Genomic DNA, 17,628 nt, shown 5'->3' on the forward strand with positions numbered 1-17,628 from the left:
AGCCACTGCCTGTCACCAAGGGAGTACCCCAAGGCTCGATCCTAGGCCCCACGCTCTTCTCAATTTACATTAACAACATAGCTCAGAATGTAGGAAGCTCTTTTATCCATTTATATGCAGATGATACAGTCTTATACTCACTCAGCTGGCCCCTCCCCAGATTTTGTGTTAAATGCTCTACAACAAAGCTTTCTTACTGTCCAACAAGCTTTCTCTACCCTTAACCTTGTTCTGAACACCTCCAAAACAAAGGTCATGTGGTTTGGTAAGAAGACTGCCCCTCTTCACACAGGTGCTATTACTACCTCTGAGGGTTTAGAGCTTGAGGTAGTCACCTCATACAACTACTTGGGAGTGTGGCTAGATGGTACACTGTCCTTCTCTCAGCACATATCAAAGCTGAAGGCTAAAGTTCAATCTAGACTTGGTTTCCTCTATCATAATCGCTCCTCTTTCACCCCAGCTGCCAAACTAACCCTGATTCAGATGACCATCCTACCCATGCTAGATTATGGAGACATCATTTATAGATCAGCAGGTAAGGGTGCTCTCGACCGGCTAGATGTTCTTTACCATTCGGCCATCAGATTTGCCACCAATGCTTTTTATAGGACACATCACTGCACTCTATACTCCTCTGTAAACTGGTCATCTCTGTATACCCGTCACAAGACCCACTGGTTGATGCTTATTTATAAAACCCTCTTAGGCCTCTCCCCCCTATCTGAGCTATCTACTGCAGCCCTCATCCTCCACATACAACATCCGTTCTGCCAGTCACATTCTGTTAAAGGTCCCCAAAGCACACACATCCCTGGGTCGCTCCTCTTTTCAGTGTGCTGTAGCTAGCGACTGGAACGAGCTGCAACAAACACTCAAACTGGACAGTTTTATCTCAATCTCTTCATTCAAAGACTCAATCATGGACACTTACTGACAGTTGTGACTGCTTTGTGTGATGTATTGTTGTCTCTACCTTCTTGAACTTTGTGCTGTTGACTGTGCCCAATGATGTTTGTACCATGTTTTGTGCTGCTACCATGTTGTGTTGCTACCATGTTGTTGTTGTCATGTTGTGTTGCTACCATGTTGTTGTTATGTTGTGTTGCTACCATGGTGTGTTGTCATGTGTTGCTGCCTTGCCATGTTTTTGTCTTAGGTCTCTCTTTATGTAGTGTTGTGTTGTCTCTCTTGTTGTGATGTGTGTTTTGTCCTATATTTATATTGTATTTATTATTATTTCTTTTTGTCCCAGGCCTCTTTCCCCGCAGGAGGACTTTTGGTAGGCCATCATTGTAAATAAGAATTTGTGCTAAACTGACTTGCCTATTTAAATAAAGGTTAAATAAAAATACATGTTTTAAATGTATCTATTTCTACAGACAGTAGAGCTGAGGTTGGTGTGTGTGTGTATGTGTATGGAGATGGAGGATTATGGGTCCTTGGGCATCAACTGATTGGCCTCAATGTTATCACAAGAGATGCAAACGAGGGGCAATTGGTTTAATTTGCATTCAATAAACTACGCCACCATACCTGGGACTGAGACAGAGGTAGACAGACGGAGAGGGAGATACAGGGGCAGCTAGAGAGAGAGAGAGAGAGAGAGAGAGAGAGAGAGAGAGAGAGAGAGAGAGTGCAAGGGTGCCAGATAGACCAACTAAGCAAGCCAGAAAATGAAGGTAGGAGACTAGAGAGTAAGTACGGGGCAACAATATAAATCTGTACTGTTGTGGGTATTTGAGGACCGGAGTTGGGAACCATTGTAACTAGACTGATTGCTGCACAAGGTTTCTGCACTTGCCCGTCTCTTGATGGTTCCTGATGTGTTTGCAGTCCCCTTTGCAAAATCATTTTATCAATGATGCAAGAAACATGTCAGCACAGGCCTCTTTGGGATGGAATCATGCCTGGTTGAAAATCAGATATACAGCTAGCATCCCATCATCATCCTCAGAGAGAGAGCAGCCAAAACTCCCACAGAGACAGACAGATTTGCTACATTTCTAGCAACCCTGTGAGAACTGTTGCTATGTTTAGCTTGGTGGGCTCCTGCTGTTCAGAACCTTTTCAGTCAATAAGCCACTTCATTAATTTTATTAGCATTACAAAGGCCTTTCTTGTAAGTGTTGAGTTGTATTCATGCCAATGGGGGTGGCTTTTATCTACCTGATTATTCTCCTAATTAGATAGACATCAATGCAAATGGTGGAGGTTTGAGAAACACAGTCTATCTGGAATCACAGCTCAGCATACATTCATTTTATTGCACATCAATTAATTTACTGTATATTGCTATACCTTCTGTCTTCATTGACAGGAAAGTGTAGGAAAGTGTGTAGGCTGCGTTGTACCATACTAAATAACACTACGTTTGACAAGAACTATTGTATTGTGCTCTGTCAACTTCTGTTTCTCATATACAGTAATGTGCTATAAAAAACTGTTAATGTGCCTCATAGGACAAATTCCTGTAAGTATTTGGTCATAAGCTGTGTAGAACTGTGAGAAATCAGTAATCTTTCTCTTCTAAACCATGGGAAAAGCCGAACGGAGGCGGTCTGGGTTGTGTTGTTTTTGTCATTCTGTATGCATGAATTGTCGACAAAATAGGGAACCCTGGGAAATTACATATTCATTGAACAGATATGCTCAAGGATCTATTCAAGGTGGCTCAGTCACAAACACAACCTTTCCTCCCTCTTGCAAGAAGACCCCAGAGAAGTCTCTCAGATTTCTGTCTCTCTCTCCATTTTTTCCCTCCAATTTAAGGGATTTATTGGTATGGGAAACATATGTTTACATTACCAAAGGAAGTGAAATAGATAATAAACAAAAGTGAAATAAAAAAAAATTAACAGTAAACATGACAAAATAATAAAGACATTTAAAATGTCATATTATGTATATATAGTGTTTAATGATGTGCAAATAGTTAAATTACAAAAGGGGAAATAAATTAACATAAATATAGGTTGTATTTACAATGGTGTTTGTTCTTCACAGGTTATCCTTTTCTTGTGGCAACAGGTCACAAATCTTGCTGCTGTGATTACACACTATGGTATTTCCCCCATATTAGATTTTTTTTCTTCTTGAATTCTTTGTGTAATCTTAAGGAAATATGTCTCTAATACGGTCATACATTTGGCAGGAGGTTTCTCAATAGCAAGGCTATGCTCACTGAGTCTGTACATAGATTTCCTTAAGAGAGAGTCTCAGTCAGGACAGATGTTTCCACTTGGCCGGACTATTTTAGTGAGGGTAGGACTGAACCCCTCATTACCCACACCCCCAGGGCCCAGAACCACATCTCCCAACTCCCCTCATCCCAAAGGACGTGTGGAGTGTGGAGCGTGAGAGAGGTCGCCCCAACACCATCCTAGGCCAACCAGTGGCCAGAGCTGTGTCTAGTTATTTCCTAATTTCATAGTAATCTATAAGTCATGTTATTAAAGCACTATGACATGCTACACAACCACAGTTTACAAGGGAATGTAACGTACTAAACAACATTTAGCCTTTGACCTCTCCAACCCACTCTCTCTCTCTCTCTCTCTCTCTCGTCAGTTGGCTGGCTGAAAGAGCAACAATGGAGTCTTTTTGCGGGGAGAGAGGTCATCCTGTGGCAGGGCATGAAATATGGGCAGCCACACAAACCGAGGCATTGACTGTGTAAAACACTGAACAGCGGGGAGAGGAAGAGAAGATGCACCCTGTTAAACGTGACAGAAATCAGTAGGCAGGACTAGGCCAGAGGAACCCCTCTAACCACACGCTTTCTTCTCACACCAGAATCAGGCCTCATCAATCTGATGCTGTGTATGTGTGTGTGTGTTTCTTATCTCACTGGCAGAAACTGTAAAGAACATTGTGATTATATTTATTCTGACTATGCCATGTTGAATAAAAATAACTATTTAACACTTATCAACAAATAGCTTATATAAAGTAATTGGACCTCTTTTTCACATTGTGGGTGGTGACAGTGTAGAACCGCCAATCCAAATGTCTATCTAAAGATTACAGCCTAGCCTACTGGATGAAACTGTGGATAGTCATGTGCACAGGCTTTCTGTGAAACCTTTTAACTGAGGAAATGCTATCACCAGAATTCAAATCAATTCAAAGAGCTTTATTGGCATGATTTGCACACATGCTTTGCAAAAGTAGCAATTTGTGGTCAGCATATTTCCACTACTCTCCATCTATCAACAACCAGTCATTCACTCCATATCTCTCAACCACACCAGCCCACTTTATCGTTCTCATTGCGCCAAGCAGAGAGAGACATCTTCAAAAAAGATCCTTAAAAAGATGGGAATGTGAACTTCATATTTACTGAAAATATGTTGTCTGCCTCTGTGTGAGTACATGTAGGGACATACACAATACAGTGCATTCGGAAAGTATACAGACCCATTGACTTTTTCCACATTCTGTTACGTTACAGCCTTATTCTGAAATGGATTAAATAAAAACAATTCCTCATCAATCTACACACAATACACCATAATAAGATGCCATGGTTTTGTGGTTGTTGGATCCAAACGAGCCTAGTCTTGATGGTGTTGACTGGCCAGACTAACCTTATATCTTTGCAGAGTAAATCAGCAGAGTAAATCATCAGTGACTGTGTCATGACTTCCAACGAAGGTGTCTCCTCTCCCTGTTCGAGCGGTGCTCGGCGGTCGTCGTCGCCGGCCTACTAGCTGCCACCGATCCATTTTTCGTTTGTGTCTGTCTGTTTTATCACACCTGTGTTCATTTAGTTGATTTCCTTGGGTTTATTTACACCCCGCTGCCTGCTAGTCTTTGTGCGGGATTGTTCTGTGTTACTTTGTTAGGGGTGCGTGTATGCACCGCGGGGTTTTCTTTGCTCACGGTAATGTTACCGTTTTTATTTGTTCGTATAGGAGTCGAAATTTCTCCTCCATGTGTTGCGTTTCTTCCCTGTGTGTGGCGATTTCGTTTTAGCGTGTTTTCCCATGTCGTTGTTTGTTTGGGACACTGTGAATAAACGAGTGTGCCACTGGGACTTCCTTGCTCTCCTGCTCCTGATTCCTGCACCTTCCTCCTACTAGGAGGAACGTAACAGAATCCCGCACCATATATATGGAGTCAGCAGGAGCGGACGCGCTCTCCACTTCCATGGAGGAGCGCGTGCAACACCACACCACAGTTCTCCACCGTCTCGGGACCGCCATGGATCATGTGATGGCGACAATGGAGAGATGGGAGAGAGGCGGCCTGCCTACCCCTCCACCAGCCACACCCCAACCTGCACCACCACCTTCTCCGGCGCCATCCGGCCCCAGCGGTATTCGGCTCGCGCTCCCGAGGGAGTATGATGGGACGGCTGCCGAGTGCAAGGGTTTCCTGCTCCAGCTGGAGCTTTACTTGGCAAGCGTTCACCCGGCTCCTTCGGGAGGTGAGAGCGTGAATGCCCTCGTCTCCTGCCTGTCAGGCAAAGCTCTGGAGTAGGCCAACACGGTCTGGGATGGACCAGACTCAGCGAGGGACCACTACCCCGGGTGAGCGTCTGTTCCATCTACAACAGGAGACGAGGAGCGCCCAAGACTTCGCTCTGGAGTTCAGGACCTTGGCCGCTGGCGCAGGGTGGAACGACAGGGCCTTGATTGACCACTATAGGTGCAGCTTACGGGAGGACGTCCGCAGGGAGCTAGCATGCAGAGACTCTACCCTCACCCTGGACCAGCTAGTGGACATGTCCAGAAGGTTGGACAACTTGCTGGCTACGCGCGGGCGTCCGGATCGGGTCCTGTTGGTTCCACCCCCCAGCGCCTCCACTCCAACCCCCATGGAGTTAGGTGGTGCTGCAGTGAGGGCGATCGGAGGAGGAGCCTCCTCCTGCACTGGATGGGGTCAGAGAGGGCACACTGCCGACCGGTGCTGGAGGAGCTCGTCTGGGAGTCGAGACGGCAGGCCGAGCACTGTTCAGAGACCCCAGGTGAGTCAGCACCAGGCTCACCCAGAGCCCCCTGTTGGTCACATGTATGTGTTAATTTCTTTCCCTGAGTTTTTCCCCCATTCCCAGCATAAGGCGCTAGTAGATTCAGGCGCAGCGGGGAATTTCATGGACAGCGGTTTCGCGCATAGGTTAGGGATTCCCCGGGTTCAGATGGACAAACCCTTCCATGTGCACTCCCTAGATAGTCGACCATTAGGGTCAGGGGTGGTCAGGCAGACCACGGCTCCACTGGACATGGTTACGCAGGGGAGTCATGAGGAGAGAATTAGTTTCTTCCTCATTGATTCTCCTGTGTTTTCGGTGGTGCTGAGGATTCCCTGGATGGCCTTTCACAACCCCACTATTTTGTGGCAACAGAGGACTCTAAAGGGGTGGTCAGAGTGTCTCAGGTAGGTGTGTGGGAGTTTCCATCGTGCAACGACGGTGGAGAGTCCAGACCAAATCTCCACCGTGCACATTCCCCCCGAATATGCCGATTTGGCTATCGCCTTCTGTAAAAAGAGGGCAACCCAATTACCACCTCATCGACGAGGGGATTGTGCGATAAACCTCCAGGTAAACGCCGCACTTCCCAGGAGTCACGTGTATCCCCTGTCACAGGAAGAGAGGTTGGCTATGGAAACATATGTCTCTGAATCTCTAAGGCAGGGGTACATTCGGCCCTCCACATCACCCGCCTCCTCCAGTTTCTTTTTAGTGAAGAAGAAGGAGCGAGGGCGTTCATGAAGCGTCTGGGGGTCTCGGTCAACCTGACCTCTGGTTTTCACCCCGAGAGTAATGGGCAGGTGGAGAGAGTAAACCAGGATCTGGGTAGGTTTCTGCGGTCGTATTTCCAGGACCGGCCAGGGGAGTGGGCAAGGTACGTTCTATGGGCAGAGATGGCCCAGAACTCACCCCGCCACTCCTCAACGAACATTTCGCCCTTTCAGTGCGTGTTTGGGTATCAGCCGGTCCTGGTACCATGGCATCCGAGCCAGACCGAGGCTCCTGTGGTGGAGGATTGGGTGAAGCACTTGAGGGAAACCTGGGAGGCCGTCCAGGGGCACCTAAAACGGGCCGAAGGCCGGCAGAAAACGAGCGCTTACCGCCACCGCAGTGAGGCCCCAGTGTTTGCACCAGGGGATCGGGTCTGGCTCTCGACCCGAAACCTGCCCCTCTGCCTGCCCTGCCGGAAGCTGGGTCCGCGGTTTGTGGGGCCATTTAAAGTCCTGAGGAGAATAAACGAGGTGTGTTATAGGTTACAACTCCCCCTTATTACCGTATTAACCCCTCGTTTCATGTGTCTCTCCTCAGGCCGGTGGTGGCTGGTCCGCTCCAGCAGTCTGAGGTGCGGGAGGTTCCTCCGCCCCCTCTGGACATCGAGGGGCCCCCGGCGTATACTGTGCAAGCCATCATGGACTCAAGGCGTCGGGCGAGGGGCCTTCAGTACCTTGTGGAGTGGGAGGGGTACGGTCCGGAGGAAAGATGCTGGGTGGCGGTGAAGGACATACCGGACCCTTCCTTACTGCAGGAATTTCACCGTCTCCACCCAGATCGCCCTGCGCCTCGTCCTCCGGGTCGTCCCCGAGGCCGATATCGGCGCGCTGCTGGAGCTACGTGTCGGGGGGGGGGGGGGGGGTACTGCCACGACTTCCGCCGAAGTTGGTGCCTCTCCTTGTTCGGGCGGCGTTTGGCGGTCATCGTCGCCGGCTTTCTAGCTGCCACCGATCCACGTTTCTTTTTCCATTTGTTATGTCTTTATTGTTCAAGCCTGGTTCCCATTACGTTATTATTATTTCCCTATTTAACCATCTGGTTCTCATTATGTTTTGTGCGTGATTGTTTCCTGGTTTTTGTGTTAGTCTTTTGTGTTAGGGTTTGTTATCCCTGCGTGGATTTATTGGCTGATTATTGGCTGATTTATTGGCTGATTTATTTTACTCAGTTCTGTGTCCTGCGCCTGTCTCCGTCCTCACCTCTGCACAACTGACACTTGACAGTTCAAAACATATTTTCCCAGTCGTAGCTTGTTTTTCCCGAGTTCCCAGTTGTCTTGAACTCACAGTTAGCCACTGATTCCTTCCCAAACCACTCATTGTTGAATTTGCGATTTCAACTTGTTGTTTAATTACAATTTGAACACAACACTTAATCATATATTTTCAGATTCTCCACCCTATAATTTTTCTTCATAAGACAAGAATTGAAAAGGATTCGACTGTCGACTTGATTCATGTTGACGACTGCTAGCTTGCTAACTAAGATTTTGAAAGTATGATGTTGACATGTCCAATAAAGGTAAAAAAAAGAAAAATCAAAGCTACTGTAGATATAACGTGATTTGATGTCATTCTATCTGTAGCCAATGATCTTGAGCCTTCTTGGATGGGCACTTCTAATACAACTCAATGGCAGAATCCAAGGGGCAAATATTTTCAAGCTCTAACCTTAGAATTGGGGATGACGTACTATCCCATGAGTGACAGAACACTGAGCCAATCATGACAGAAAACTGAGGTGCAACGCTCTGTATTTTCTGCTGGCTAGCCCCACCACCACAGAAAGCATTGAGCTAGGCTGAAACACCTACATTTTGGAGCTGCCTTATTCAAGAAAGCAAAAAAGAGAACATGTTTGTATGCAGCTTTATTAACTCAATTACATTTTTTTTTTTTTTTTACATTGTTTGCAAACTGATACGTGACACGTATTAATGCCAAAATAACAAGCAAAACAGGCAAGCCTACCTGCCCTGAATGACGGGTCACCACTGGCCCTGTTGTAAATGTATCCAGTGTGGGAGTCTCTTGTGTGACGTATTTTCATGCAGGAAGGGAGTATTTGGGGAGGTGAGAGAGCTGTGATGGACCATACTATTGGGATAGATTCATTCACTGATCTTGGACTTGATTTACCTTCAGTTAACAATGACACTGTGAAATCTAGTATTGTAGTGCAAGCATATGGAAGATTTTCTCATTTGATTAATTTGGAGTAGAGTGCTTGGAAACTGCAAGATATGAACAAGTGTTGTGTTCAAATCAAATGTTATTTGTCACATGCACCGAATACAACAGGTGTAGAAATTCTTACTTACGAGCCCTTTCCCAACAATGCAGAGTTAAAAAGAAATACATTAGCAAATAAAAATATAATCTACAGTTGTCTCCTATCTTCCAGACTGGACAACAGGCCTAGTATGTAAAGGCATACCTGAGATTTTAGGTGTCTTCATAATCTGACCACGACGGATTTTGTTTTTTTCAGAGCTCTCTGCCTGTCATGAGTTATTTTCTGATTCTCCACCCTTCTCTCAAAATGTGCACTTGCCTGCAAAGAGCAGAACCACAGCAACAACAAAAAACGACCTAGAAGCCATTGACTGTAATGTGTCTTCAGGCTTTAAATGATGTAATAGAAAAATCAGTAAATACAGATACAATTCTCACCATATTAATACCATATGTAAAGGAAACAATACTCTCGTTGAAGCTGAAGGGGGGCGGGGAGAGGATTCCAACCCAAGGTTGCAGATTGGGTATGTCCGTGAAATCACGCCCCTAGGTGGAGTCCTCTACGATTTTGATGCACGGTTGAAATACTCACACTTGTAGGCTTAGCGTTCTTTAATTTGAGTTCAGCAGCCGCGAGGTTTGTTGTCTAAAGCGGGGAAACTGTTGTTGCTTTCCAACAGTAAGGAAAGGGATAAACACGGATTTCAAAATCTGGCAAGATCCACCTTTCTCTGTGCTGGATTTTAAACCTTGAAACTTCGAGGTTTTTCTTTTAGATTTTCTTTTTGTTTAGGAAACCTAAAATATGGGAGCTCAGTTGTCCAAGGGTGGAGTAGCTGTTGAGGGGAAAGCGGTCGCCGACCCGGCTGTCGCTAAAACAAATGGCCAGGTAAGAGAAGTCCAGTTGCATGCTTCCACATTTGGCACCCAACGCCCTCGTCCAGCGTGAGTTGCATGGGCAACGTGTTAACGTTACCAGACTAGCGAGACCTCACGCCTACCAGTGAACATTATATTTAACGTTACTTACTAATTAGCTAAATCATATTTGGATGAAAACCTCATGTTTCGATGGCATTTTGTAATTAACTGGTTTAAAAACGTGTGCATGGTTGGGTGGCTAACCACCAAACCCCTTTGTTAAATTCGTCTCGAACTTTTTGCCTAATCAAGTAAAACCAGGGCTGTTCAAAATTCTTAAATTATTATCACATGAATGGAGATGTCAGTTTTAATTCAACTAATTTTCTCATGAGTTGGCAGCGATCGCCCACTCGCCGAACAACAGATGCACAGGATGCAAATTGAGATTGCTCGAGGCTTGAAAACAAAGTGCACGGGGCCAGCAAAGCGTTGTATATTTAAAAAAAAGCACTCGGGAATATTTTGTGCTATTTTCGATGTAATCCTTCATTTGTAGAGATGGGAACATTAAATTGTAAAGTCAAAACTTGTTTTATTGCACATGCCGCCCGCATGCCCGTTATCTGGATGATGACTCGCTATACTACTGTAGCTGATGGTTGTAAAATGGGTGCAATTGCCAGTCTACCGTCTCATTGAGGCGGCACGCCTACCAGTTGGCGCATTCTCTAGCCATCATCTCTGGTTAATTTACATTTTCTTTGGCCTAAAGATTATAGGATATTCAATTATTATAGTTAAGTTTGATAACATACATTTTAGATCGTTTGGGTTATTCGAATGGCAAGAAATATGTACGATATTGACATTTTGCAACGAATAGCACAACTAATCTGCTTCTTAATTTGATCGGGAATCCTTTGTTCCAAAATTTGGTTTGCTGTTGTCGCAGAGCACTTATGCCTCCACGTGGTCGATGGGAGTAATGCAAACTGGCTGTGCATATGAAGCGTTTTGCTGTGTGCATTTGGTCAAGTAATTGTCCACAATGACAACCTCTGTTATACGTTGGTTTGCCATACACCACAATCTACTTGACTTCGCTCCCAAAAAAAGCAGTCTGTCTTTTTATCTAATGAGCCATTTCCTTGGTCCACATTTGCCTGTATACTTACGAATCAATTGGATATAGGTATGGGCTGCTTATAATGGTTACTGTAACTTTCTCCCCAATACCAGTTTATTTGGATCATTTAATTATTGTTCTCCACATAAGTGTAAATGGTTTCTCACTGTTGTCCGCAGGAGAACGGCCATGTTAAAACCAATGGAGATGTCTCTGCCAAGCCCGATGGGGATGCAGCTGCCGTAGACGGGAATGGCATAGCCGAGCCAGCCAAAGAGGGTGAGATGGGTGCTGGCGACGCCATCGAGGCTGCCCCTGCTGCTGAAGGAGATGCGGTCAAGGCCGAAGGGGAGGCCGCAAAGGATGCCAAGAAGAAGAAGAAATTCTCCCTGAAGAACTCCTTCAAGTTCAAGGGTATCTCGCTGAAGAAGACCAAGAAGAATAGTGAGGAGGGCAAGGAGGCTGCCGCCTCCCCCACAGCGGAGGACAAGCCAGAGGAGAACGGCCACGCTGCCAAGGAGACCAAAGAGGAGACGCCAGCTGCCGAGCCTGTGGCAGAGGCCAAGGAGGAGGCCACTCTGGCCCCAGAAAGTGAGGCCGCAGCAGCAGAGGAAGCCCCTCCGGCAGAGGAAGCCCCCGCCGAGGAGGCCGCCACCCCCGCAGAGGTCACGACACCCGCAGCATCTGAGGCCGAGCCCAAGGCAGAGTGACCGTGCCCGCCACGGCTACTAGAACGTTATTTCTAAGATTAAAGTATATATGAGAGACTCGTGCCACATTCTTAACATTATAAACAAAACTACAAACGAAGACAAATGAAGAAGGATATATCACATTTGCTGATTCAGCCACCAGTTCACTGCCTTTATCATTTCTCTGCTGATGGAATCTCACCGGCCCTCTCATGATGAAACTGTTGGCTTACGGTGCCCACTCATGGTACTTACTGGAACTGGCGTGTGGGGAAGGTTTTGGATTGGTTGTAGAACGAATCTGGAATACTGACTTATTTTCCCAATTCATGGAGACGCATCCTTTTAACAGCGTGGCAGCCCTATAACATTTTCATTTCTTTCTCATATCTTGGGATCTAATAATTGACAGCGGTTATGGAGCAGGGCAGACCATCTCCTTCACTCAAAATGACTGTTATATGGACATAAACCGTTCAAATGATCTTATTAATTTCTTGAATTCTACATTCCTATGTTTTACCCCCAAATTTCAAGTATTTTGTGCTGTATAGGGAAAATGAATTAAAGCAGGGGAGGTGGAAAAGGCGACGTCTTTGTTTGTGCATTTGAATAATTTTCTGTCTAAAACCACATTTGCGCTTTCTGGGTCTTGTAGTATTCACATTTCAGAGTTTATGATGCAGGGGTTGGGGTTGTGTACAAAATGTGCTTTTTATCTGCAATTTGTCTCTGTAAATATGTTTTGGCCAATATTTTTGGTTCTTTTATTTTGCTATCGTTTTAAAGATGTTAATGGTTTTATTGTAACTTTTAATAAGGGTAAATAAATGTTTGATCCCCTCTGATCGTGTTTTGCCTCTGTCATCCTAAACCATGTGGGAGATCTGGTATTTTTTGGTGTTTTAGTGGGTTACAGGTTCATCTTGGGATAGGATTACTAGGTGCAGTTTTTATACCCACACAGCTCTTAAAGGGATGAATGCACCACATAAATTGCCTCCAAGACCTTTCGATCAGTACATCTTCACAGAACACCAAGAGGATGGTTGAGGTAAAGAACTTTATTAACTGACAAATCAATGACTGACAATGTACCATACTTACGAATTGAGCCACAGTATGTCAGTGTCATCACACTTGACCACAAGCAGCGTTCTCTTCTCACATCTGACTATACGATAACTTTACAGTTTGAAAATATTTATTACTTACCAAAACAAGCTGTATGTCAAGGAAAGTTTGTAGAAGACCCACTAATTGGCACCAATCAATTTGTGCACTTTCTACAAATCCATGTCAAAGAAGTTAACTGAGATTGGAGCCTAAACTTCCAAAGAGCAACGGTGGCAACTGGTAAGGAAGAAACCTAGACTGAAGATGGGTGGTTTTTCTATACAAAGTGGCCTTGGTTGGGAATTGTGTGGAAGACTGGGTGATCTGGAGTGTATATATTGTACAAGTTCAGGGAGGTCCCTCCGTTGTCTCAGTTCAATAGTGAATAGATAACCGGCTCTGGTGCAATCTGAGCATTGCTCACCTTAACCAGAGGGATTGGGTTAAAAGCAGAAGACACTGGTTGAATGCGTTCAGTTGTGCAACTGACTAGGTATCCCCTTAAGGTCAAATTGCTGAGTTGAAGTAAGCAGACACACATGAGTTGGCCCTATCCAGAAACAATCGTAGAGTACCTAGGCACACTTCTGTAATCTGTACATTGTGAATGGATGTGTATAACAACATGGTAGTGTCACCTTGTCATCTCATGGGCTTGGTGGAATTTGTATCATACTGCTTAAAACTATCCAAGTATAATCCTCAAAAGTGAATGCATACACATAAACAAAGCAATTGCATACTTTTTCTGAAGAATTAGATACACTAAAACTCAATGATTTGGTGGTGTGGTGACACAAAGTCACAGTGGGATAAAGGCAGTGTTGGGGAATCTACTCTGGAAATAGTCTTGTTTTTAAACCTTTATTTAATTAGGCAAGTCAGTTCAGAACAAAATTCTTATTTACAACCCACTGTTCCACTACCGGGGAACAGTGGGTTAACTGCCTTGTTCAGTGGCAGAACAACCGATTTTTACCTTGTCAGCTCGGGGATTCAATCCAGCAACCTTTCGGTTACTGGCCCAACACTCTAACCACTAGGTAGCTTGGTAAAGGGCAGGTAGCCAATTACTTCACACTAGAAGTTAAGCTATACTAAAGCTACCCTTAAGAATTAAGTTTACTTTGAAAAAGTAGTTAACTACTTCCAAACTACTTAGTGAAAAATTATGTAAATCTGAAATGTAATAGACTGGAGGCTGCTATAACAGCCTCCACTCTTCTGGGAAGGCTTTCCACTAGATGTTGGAACATTGCGGCGGGGACTTGCTTCCACTCAGCCACAAGACCATTAGTGAGGTCAGACACTGATGTTGGGCGATTAAGCCTGGCTCGCAGTTGGCGTTCCAATTCATCCCAACGGTGTTCGATGGGTTTGATGGAGTAAAGTGGCGCCGACAGAGATGGTCGCCTCGCTTCGAGTTCTTAGGAAACTGCAGTATTTATTTTTTTTAGGTATTATTTCTTACATTGTTACCCCAGGAAATCTTAAGTCTTATTTCATACAGCCGGGAAGAACTATTGGATATAAGCGCAATGTCAACTTACCAACATTACGACCAGGAATACGACTTTCCCCACCGCCCAGGACAATGGATCTAATCCCAGTAGCCGACCCAAAACAACGGTGCCGCAGAAGGGGCAGACGGAGCGGCCTCCTGGTCAGGCTCCGTAGACGTGCACACCGCTCCCGAGTATACTACTCGCCAATGTCCAGTCTCTTGACAAGGTAAAAGAAATTCGAGCAAGGGTTGCCTTCCAGGGAGACATCAGAGAAGTGTAACATTCTCTGTTTCACGGAAACCTGGCTCTCTCGGGATATGTTGTCGGAATCGGTTCAGCCTCCGGGATTCTCCATGCATCACGCAGAGATAAACACCTCTCTGGGAAAAAGGAAGGGCGGGGATGTATGCTTTATGATTAAAGACTAACAGTGTAATCATAACAACATACAGGAACTCAAATCCTTCTGCTCACCCGAACTAGAATTCATTACAATCAAATGCCCGGCCATTTTACCTACCAAGAGAATTCTCGTCAGTTATAGTCACAGCTGTGTACATTCCCCCTCAAGCGAACACCAAGACGGCCCTCAAGGAACTTCACTGGACTCTATGTAAACTGGAAACTATATATCCAGAGGCTGCATTTATTGTAGCTGGGGATTTTAACAAAGCAAATTTGAGAACAAGGCTACCTAAATTCTATCAGCATATTGATTGCACGACACGCAGGGGTAATACTCTCGACCACTGCTACTCTAACTTCCGCAATGCATACAAAGCCCTTCCCCGCCCTCCCTTCGGCAAATCCGACCACGACGCCATCTTGCTCGTACCGTCTTATAAGCAGAAACTCAAACAGGATGTACCAGTGACAAGAACCATTCAAAGCTGGTCTGACCAATCAGAAGCCACGCTTCAAAATTGTTTTGATCACGTGGACTGTATCAGCCTCAGAAAACAACATTGACCTATACACTGACTCGGTGAGTGCATTTATAAAGAAGTGCATTGGAGATGTTGTACCCACTGTGACTATTAAAACCTACCCTAACCAGAAACCGTGGATGGACTGCACTTCCCTCAACCGCAAGGCTCTCCAGAGGGTGGTGTGGTCTGCACAACGCATCATCGGTGGCAAACAACCTGCCCTCCATGACACCTACAGCACCCGATGTCACAGGAAGGCCAAAAAGATCATCAAGGACAACAACCACCTGAACCACTGACTGTTCACAACGCTATCATCCAGAAGGCGAGGTCAGTACAGGTGCATTAAAGCTGGGACAGAGAAACAGCTTCTATCTCAAGACCATCAGACTGCTAAACAGCAGTCACTAACTCAGAGAGGCTGCTGCCTACGTTGAGACCCAATCACTGGACACTTTAATAAATGGATCACGAGTCACTTTATACAATGCCACTTTAAATAATGCCACTTTAATAATGTTTACATATCTTACATTACTCATATCACATGTATATACTGTATTTTATACCATCTATTGCACCTTGCCTATGCCGCTCGGCCGTCGCTCATCCATGTACTTATATGTACATATTCTCATTCACCCCTTTAGATTTGTGTGCATTATGTAGTTGTTGGGGAATTGTTAGATTTCTTGTTAGATATTACTGCACTGTCGGAACTAGAAGCACAAGCATTTCGCTACACTCGCGTTAACATCTGCTAACCATGTGTATGTGACCAATAAAATTTGATTTGATTTGATGGGGTTGAGGTCAGGGCTCTGTGCAGACCAGTTAATTTCTTCCACACCGATCTCGACAAACCATTTCTGTATGGACCTCGCTTTGCGCACAGGGGCATTGTCATGCTGAAACAGGAAAGGGCCTTCCCCAAACTGTTGACACAAAATTGGAAGCGCAGAATCGTCTAGAACGTCACTGCATGCTGTAGTGTTAAGATTTCCCTTCAATGGAACTAAGGGGCCTAGTCCAAACCATAAAAAACAGCTGAGACCATTATTCCTCCTCCAACATAGTTTACAGCTGGCACTATGCGTTCGGGCAGGCAGCGGTTTTTTATTTAACCTTTATTTAACTAGCAAGTCAGTTAATAACAAATATGCCCTACCAAAAGGTCAAAGGCCTCCTGCGGGGACGGGGGCATGGGATGTAAAAAAAATTATAAATACAAAATAAATATAGGACAAAACACACATCACAACAAGAGAGACAACACTACATAAAGAGAGACCTAAGACAACAACATGGCAAGGCAGCAACACATGACAACACAGCATGGTAGCAACACAACATAACAACAACATGGTAGCAACAAAAATGGTAACAGCGCAAAACATGGTACTAACATTATTGGGCACAGTCAACAGCACAAAGTTCAAGAAGGTAGAGACAACAATACGTCACGCAAAGCAGCCACAACTGTCAGTATGAGTGTCCATGATTGAGTCTTTGAATGAAGAGATGGAGTTAAAACTGTCCAGTTTGAGTGTTTGTTGCAGCTCGTTCCAGTCGCTAGCTGCAGCGAACTGAAAAGAGGAGCGACCCAGGGATGTGTGTGCTTTGGGGACCTTTAACAGAATGTGACTGGCAGAACGGATGTTGTATGTGGAGGATGAGGGCTGCAGTAGATAGCTCAGATGGGGGGAGAGGCCTAAGAGGGTTTTATAAATAAGCATCAACCAGTGGGTCTTGTGACGGGTATACAGAGATGACCAGTTTATAGAGGAGTATAGAGTGCAGTGATGTGTCCTATAAGGAGCATTGGTGGCAAATCTGATGGCCGAATGGTAAAGAACATCTAGCTGCTCGAGAGCACCCTTACCTGCCGATCTATAAATTATGTCTCCGTAATCTAGCATGGGTAGGATGGTCATCTGAATCAGGGTTAGTTTGGCAACTGGGGTGAAAGAGGAGCGATTATGATAGAGGAAACCAAGTCTAGATTTAACTTTAGCCTGCAGCTTCTCCTGGCATCCACCAAACCCAGATTTGTTTGTTGGACTGACAGATGGTGAAGCATGATTCATCACTCCAGAGAAGAGTCCAATGGCAGCGAGCTTTACACCACTCCAGCCGACGCTAGACAACTGACTTGTTGGGAAGGTGGCATCCTATGACGGTGCCACATTGAAAGTCTCTGAGCTCTTCAGTAAGGCCATTCTACTGCCAATGTTTGTCTATGGAGATTGCATGGCTGTGCGCTCAATTTTATACACCTGTCAGCAATGGGTGTGGCTGAAATAGCCAAATCCACTAATTTGAAGGGGTGTCCACATACTTTTGTATATATTCTGTAATTCTACCACAAGGTACAAGTTTTACACTAGATTACATATTGGTTTTACATTTAC

The 17,628-nt window shown here is 45.1% G+C and overlaps 1 protein-coding gene across 1 annotated transcript; it reads left to right on the forward strand.

Annotated features, from left to right (window-relative positions):
- Nucleotides 1–9,566: 9,566 nt before the first annotated feature.
- LOC106610887 (MARCKS-related protein 1-A) lies at nt 9,567–12,510 on the forward strand. The gene is made up of 2 exons (XM_014210546.2): nt 9,567–9,874; nt 11,155–12,510. The coding sequence occupies exons 1-2, from the start codon at nt 9,791–9,793 to the stop codon at nt 11,683–11,685; spliced, it is 615 nt and encodes a 204-aa protein (XP_014066021.1). The 5' UTR covers nt 9,567–9,790; the 3' UTR covers nt 11,686–12,510.
- Nucleotides 12,511–17,628: the final 5,118 nt, after the last annotated feature.

Source organism: Salmo salar, chromosome ssa09, assembly GCF_905237065.1.
Source record: "Salmo salar chromosome ssa09, Ssal_v3.1, whole genome shotgun sequence".
Lineage (NCBI taxonomy): Eukaryota > Metazoa > Chordata > Actinopteri > Salmoniformes > Salmonidae > Salmo > Salmo salar.

What these genes read in the sequence shown, in the direction of transcription:
- LOC106610887 (XM_014210546.2), top strand. Translation starts at nt 9,791, where the DNA reads ATGGGAGCTCAGTTGTCCAAGGGTGGAGTAGCTGTTGAGGGGAAAGCG. An exon ending in TCGCTAAAACAAATGGCCAG is followed by an intron (nt 9,875 to 11,154) that starts GTAAGAGAAGTC and finishes TGTTGTCCGCAG; the next exon opens with GAGAACGGCCATGTTAAAAC.